General features: G+C 44.2%; 1 protein-coding gene across 1 annotated transcript; it reads left to right on the top strand.

The window, feature by feature from the left end:
• The first annotated feature begins 2,207 nt into the window (after positions 1–2,207).
• Positions 2,208–6,471, top strand: LOC133251610 (coatomer subunit alpha-like). Its single transcript, XM_061424269.1, is given in 2 exon segments — positions 2,208–4,219; positions 4,221–6,471. Coding segments are annotated over 2 exon segments (3,675 nt in total). The 5' UTR covers positions 2,208–2,284; the 3' UTR covers positions 5,961–6,471.
• The last annotated feature ends 303 nt before the right edge of the window (positions 6,472–6,774 follow it).

The following is a 6,774-nucleotide window of genomic DNA, read 5'->3' as shown; positions in this document are numbered from 1 at the left end:
TCATGTCCATTGAGTCAGTGATGCCATCCAACCATCTCATCCTCTGTTGTCCCCTTCTCCTCCTGCCTTCAATGTTTCCCAGCATCAGGATCTTTTCTAATAAGTCAATTCTTCACATCAGGTGGCCAAAGTATTGGAGCTTCAGCATCAGCATCAGTCCTTCCAATGAATATTCAGGAATTATTTCCTTTATGATTCACTGGTTTGATCTCCTTGCAGTCCAAAGGACTCTCAAGAGTCTTCTCCAGCACCACAGTTCAAAAGCATCAGTTTTTCAGCATTCAGCTTTCTTTATCATCCAATTGTCACATCCATACGTGACTACTGGACAAACTATAGTTTTGGCTCTACAGAGCTTTGTCAGCAAAGTAATGTCTCTGCTACATTATCACTATCAACATTTATTTATTGACTGATATGTTCAGTGCCCAGAGCTAAGCACTTTTCATCCTTTATCTCCTTTCCTCCCCAAAATCACCCAGTGAAGGGGAGTGACACCAGCAAGATAGTGGAATAGGAAGGCTTGGACATTCCTTCTCACAGTGAACACACTGACTGAAAAATTCTGAGACAGATTTCATTTATAAGAAATCCAGACGTTAAGAAGCTCCCATACCTCAAATAAGCAGGAAATCAGCCACACTGATGCTGGCAGGAAAACCTACCCGTAGCATAGCACCATATGATTGGGACAGAAAACTCCAGTTCCCAGTTTCTGCCAAGGTTGGGAAAGGGTTCACTGTGTGTTCAATGCTCTAACTTATTTGGGGCTACCCAGGTGACTGAGTTCAATCTAGCATCCCTCAGAGCACTGATGAACATGGCATACTAAAGTCTCCCGGGGACAATGAGAACACCAATGACGGTTTGAGCTGGCAATCATCATAGCCACTCCCCTTTGCTCAGCAGAGAGAGAGCAAATGAAACACCTAACTCCTAACTTCTCCCTGGGGAAGGGATGAGTTGGACAGAGAATCAAATGAACTAAATCACCTGACCAATGAATTAATCAGTCATGCCTACTTAATGAAGCTTCCACAAAAAATCCCCAAAAGGTAGGGTTCAGATAGCACCGGATTAGATTAGTGAAGACCTGGAGATATTGGGGTGGTGATACACCTGGAGAGATCATGGGAACTCCTTTCCCCATATCCTGCCCTATGAATCTCTTTCATCTGGCTATTCCTGAGTTACATCCATCTATAACAAATGAGTAATACACTAAATAAACCATTTCCTGGGTTCTGTGAGCCACTCTAGCAAATTAATCAAACCTGTAAGAGGGAATGTGAGAAGCTCAAATTTATAGCTGAGTGGTCTGATGTACAGATAGCGATTAGGACTTGTAGTTGTCATCTGAAGTGGGAAGGGAGTGGGCTGGTGGGACTGAGTCCTTAATCTGTGAGATCTGATGCTAACTCTAGGTAGATAGTATCAGAATTGAGTTAATTTATAGGACAATCAGCTGATGTTACAGAACTGTTTGATGTGAGAACCTCTCCCCTAAAACACACACACACACACACACATTTTGGAGTAGAAAGTAATCTGTGAACAGACAGAGAACAGAGGAGTGGTTTTCCATACATCTCGGTGTCAGCAGATGTACAGAACATTACATCCTACAGTAGCAAAATATACATTCTTATGTGAGCACAGAACCTTCCCCAGGATAGATCACATGTTAAGCCACAAATCTTATATTTAAAAAGATAAATTATTCCAAGTATCTTTTCCAAACACAATAGAATGAAATTAGATATCAGTAGCAGAGGAAAAACTGTAAAATTCACAAATGTGTGGATATTAAACAACAAACTTTGAATAACCAATGGGTCAAAGAAGAAATCAAAAGGGAAAATAGAAAAATATCTTGAGACAAACAAAAAAAGACAATACAGCATACTGAAACTTAAAGGATAAAGCAAATGCAGTATTAATAGAGAAATTTATAGCAATGACCACCTATATGAGAGAAGAAGAAATATCTCAAATAAACTTTACACCTCAAGGAAATAAAAGAATAAACTAGACCTAAAGTTAGCAAAAGGCAAGAAATAATAAAAGATTAGAATAGAGATAAATGGAATAGAGAGTAGAAAAACAAAACTAAAATTGTATTTTTGAAAAGATTAAAAAATGAAATACTTTAGCTGGACTAAGAAAAAAAGAGAGGCAATCCAAACAAAATCAGAAATAAAGATGCAGAGGGACGCTGACGTGGAGGCAACCATAGGGCGGCAGGGAGTGTCAGAACTCGGATTAACAGCTCAGAACCTGAAGGATGCTAACCAAATTTGAGACCAAGAGTGCGCGGGTTAAAGGACTCAGCTTTCACCCCAAAAGACCCTGGATCCTGACCAGTTTACACAATGGAGTCATCCAGTTATGGGACTATCGGATGTGTACCCTCATTGACAAGTTCGATGAGCATGATGGTCCAGTACGAGGCATTGACTTCCATAAGCAGCAGCCACTGTTTGCCTCTGGAAGAGATGACTATAAGATTAAGGTGTGGAATTACAAGCTTCGGCGCTGTCTCTTCACATTGCTTGGGCACTTAGACTACATCCGCACTACATTTTTTCATCATGAATATCCTTGGATTCTGAGTGCCTCAGATGATCAGACCATCAGAGTGTGGAATTGGCAGTCCAAAACCTGTGTCTGTGTGTTAACAGGGCACAATCATTACGTCATGTGCGCTCAGTTCCACCCTTCAGAAGACCTGGTCGTGTCAGCCAGCCTGGACCAGACTGTGCACGTTTGGGATATTTCTGGTCTAAGGAAAAAAAACCTGTCCCCTGGTGCAGTGGAGTCGGATGTGAGAGGAATAACGGGGGTTGATCTGTTTGGAACTACAGATGCGGTGGTGAAGCATGTACTAGAGGGTCATGATCGTGGAGTTAACTGGGCTGCATTTCACCCTACTATGCCACTCATTGTATCTGGGGCAGATGACCGTCAAGTGAAGATCTGGCGTATGAATGAATCAAAAGCATGGGAAGTTGATACCTGCCGAGGCCATTACAACAATGTATCCTGTGCTGTCTTCCACCCTCGTCAAGAGTTGATCCTCAGCAATTCTGAGGACAAGAGTATCCGAGTCTGGGACATGTCTAAGTGCACTGGAGTTCAGACATTCCACAGGGACCATGATCGTTTCTGGGTCTTAGCTGCCCACCCTAACCTTAACCTCTTTGCAGCAGGCCATGATGGTGGCATGATTGTATTTAAACTGGAACAAGAACGGCCAGCCTATGCTGTTCATGGCAATATGCTCCATTATGTCAAGGACCGATTCTTACGTCAGTTGGATTTCAACAGCTCCAAAGATGTAGCTGTGATGCAGTTGCGGAGTGGTTCCAAGTTTCCAGTGTTCAGTATGTCATACAATCGAGCAGAAAACGCAGTCCTACTGTGTACAAGAGCCAGCAATTTAGAAAATAGTACCTATGACTTGTATACCATCCCCAAGGATGCTAACTCCCAGAATCCTGATGCTCCTGAAGGGAAACGATCCTCAGGCCTGACAGCTGTTTGGGTTGCTCGAAATTGGTTTGCTGTCCTAGATCGGATGCATTCGCTTCTGATTAAGAATCTAAAGAATGAGATCACCAAAAAGGTACAGGTGCCTAACTGCGAAGAGATTTTTTATGCTGGCACAGGCAACCTCCTGCTTCGAGATGCAGAATCCATCACACTCTTTGATGTACAGCAGAAGTGGACTCTGGCATCTGTGAAGATTTCCAAGGTGAAATATGTTATCTGGTCAGCAGACATGTCCCATGTAGCACTACTGGCCAAACATGCCATTGTGATCTGTAACCGCAAACTGGAGGCTCTATGTAACATTCATGAGAACATTCGTGTCAAGAGTGGGGCCTGGGATGAGAGTGGGGTATTTATCTATACCACAAGCAACCACATCAAATATGCTGTCACCACTGGGGACTACGGGATCATCCGAACTCTGGATTTACCTATCTACGTCACGCGGGTGAAGGGCAACAATGTATATTGCCTGGACAGCGAGTGTCATCCTCGGGTGCTCACCATTGATCCCACTGAGTTCAAGTTCAAACTGGCCCTGATCAACAGAAAATATGACGAGGTGCTACACACGGTGAGGAATGCGAAACTTGTAGGCCAGTCTATCATTGCTTATCTTCAGAAGAAGGGATATCCTGAAGTGGCACTGCATTTCGTCAAGGATGAAAAAAACTCGCTTTAGTCTGGCACTGGAGTGTGGAAACATTGAGACTGCTCTGGAAGCAGCCAAAGCACTAGATGACAAGAACTGCTGGGAAAAGCTGGGAGAGGTGGCCTTACTACAGGGGAACCACCAGATTGTGGAAATGTGTTATCAGCACACCAAAAACTTTGACAAACTTTCCTTCTTGTACCTTATCACTGGCAACCTAGAGAAACTTCGCAAGATGATGAAGATTGCTGAGATACGAAAGGACATGAGTGGCCATTATCAGAATGCCCTTTACCTGGGAGATGTGTCCGAGCAGGTGCGGATCCTGAAGAACTGTGGGCAGAAGTCACTGGCCTATCTCACAGCTGCTACCCACGGCTTAGACGAAGAAGCTGAGAGCCTGAAGGAGACATTTGACCCAGAGAAGGAGACAATCCCAGACATTGACCCTAATGCCAAGTTGCTTCAGCCACCTGCACCTATCATGCCGTTGGATACCAACTGGCCCTTATTGACTGTGTCCAAAGGGTTCTTTGAGGGCTCCATTGCCAGCAAGGGGAAGGGAGGCGTGCTGGCTGCTGACATTGACATTGACACTGTTGGTACTGAGGGCTGGGGAGAGGATGCTGAGCTGCAGCTGGATGAAGATGGGTTTGTAGAGGCTACAGAAGGTTTGGGGGATGATGCTCTTGGCAAGGGACAAGAAGAAGGAGGTGGCTGGGATGTGGAAGAAGATCTGGAGCTTCCTCCTGAGCTGGATATACCCCTTGGGGCAGCTGGTGGAGCTGAGGATGGGTTCTTTGTGCCCCCAACCAAGGGAACAAGCCCAACTCAGATCTGGTGTAATAACTCTCAGCTTCCAGTTGATCACATCCTGGCCGGCTCTTTTGAAACAGCCATGCGACTCCTTCACGACCAAGTAGGGGTAACCCAGTTTGGCCCCTACGAGCAACTGTTCCTGCAGACCTATGCCCGAGGCCACACCACCTATCAGGCTCTGCCTTGCCTGCCCTCCATGTATGGCTATCCTAATCGCAATTGGAAGGATGCAGGGCTGAAGAACGGTGTACCAGCTGTGGGCTTGAAGCTTAATGACCTTATCCAACGGTTGCAGCTGTGCTACCAGCTCACCACAGTTGGCAAGTTTGAGGAGGCTGTGGAAAAATCCCGGTCCATTTTACTCAGCATGCCACTTCTTGTTGTAGACAATAAACAAGAGATTGCAGAGGCTCAGCAGCTTATCACCATTTGCCGTGAGTACATTGTGGGTTTGTCCATGGAGACAGAAAGGAAGAAACTGCCCAAAGAAACTCTAGAACAGCAGAAGCGCATCTGTGAGATGGCAGCCTATTTCACCCACTCAAACCTGCAGCCAGTGCACATGATCCTGGTGTTGCATACAGCCCTCAACCTCTTCTTCAAGCTCAAGAACTTCAAGACTGCTGCCGCCTTTGCTCGGCGCCTGTTGGAACTCGGGCCCAAGCCGGAGGTGGCTCAACAGACCCGCAAAATCCTGTCTGCCTGTGAGAAAAACCCCACAGATGCCTATCAGCTCAATTATGACATGCACAACCCTTTCGACATCCGTGCTGCATCTTATTGGCCCATCTACCCTGGAAAGCCAGTGGAGAAATGTCCGCTCAGTGGGGCCTGCTATTCCCCTGAGTTTAAGGGTCAGATCTGCAAGGTCACTACGGTGACAGAGATTGGCAAAGACATGATCAGTTTGAGGATCAGCCCTCTGCAGTTTCGCTGAGGCCCCTTTCTGTGTGTAGGGTGAAACACCATGTTTCCTGCAGAGTCTTTATATTCTTCTAGCTCTTTCTTCCTTAACTACTCTTCGTGTTGGTGTTTAGTTCTCCCTGCCTTAAAATCTAATGTCCTTTTCTCTTCTTGTATGGCTAATCAAGTCTAAACCTGACTTTTTGTTGTTGTTGTTGCCTCTGAGAACCTCTCGTCTTCTCAAGGTGACTTATAGTTGTGGTCACACTTAGCCTTGCCTTCCCAGCCTAGATCTTTCAAAGAACATTTGTGATGAACATTTAAATAGTAAATTCCTTCAATATTTATCCTTTCCCTTTCCACCCCATGTGTACCTTTTGTTAGAAAGGAATGAGATGTAATAAATAAGATAGCATCTTTAACTCAGTCATACCAAGCTCTTAGCCATCCCCATTTTCCTTGGGCATTTAAACTCCTAGGCAAATATAGCCTCTCTGTGCCCGGAAACTTAAAGTCTGAGAAGAAACTGTTTGTTTTCCCAGAAATGCATATCACTTTTTGTTGATTTATTCTTTCCAAAGATTGTTCTTGTATTTTGTTTCTCACACGAAATAAAGTAGATTTTTATGAGAAAAAAAAAGAAATAAATAAGACATTGCAACTGATGCCACAGAAATTAAAAAAAAAAAAAAAGCTTCATAGGACACCATTAAAAATTACACTCCAACAAACCAGATAACTTAAAAGAAATTAATAAACTCCTAGAAACATATAACCTACCAAGAAAATCTAAACAGATTACTAGTAGGGAGACTCAAAGTGAAAGTGTTAGTCATTCAGTTGTATCC

The sequence above is a fragment of the Bos javanicus genome, chromosome 7 (assembly GCF_032452875.1).
Source record: "Bos javanicus breed banteng chromosome 7, ARS-OSU_banteng_1.0, whole genome shotgun sequence".
Taxonomy (NCBI): Eukaryota; Metazoa; Chordata; class Mammalia; order Artiodactyla; family Bovidae; genus Bos; species Bos javanicus.
Note: the sequence above shows the minus strand (reverse complement) of the source record. Positions and strands in the feature narration are given on the sequence as shown.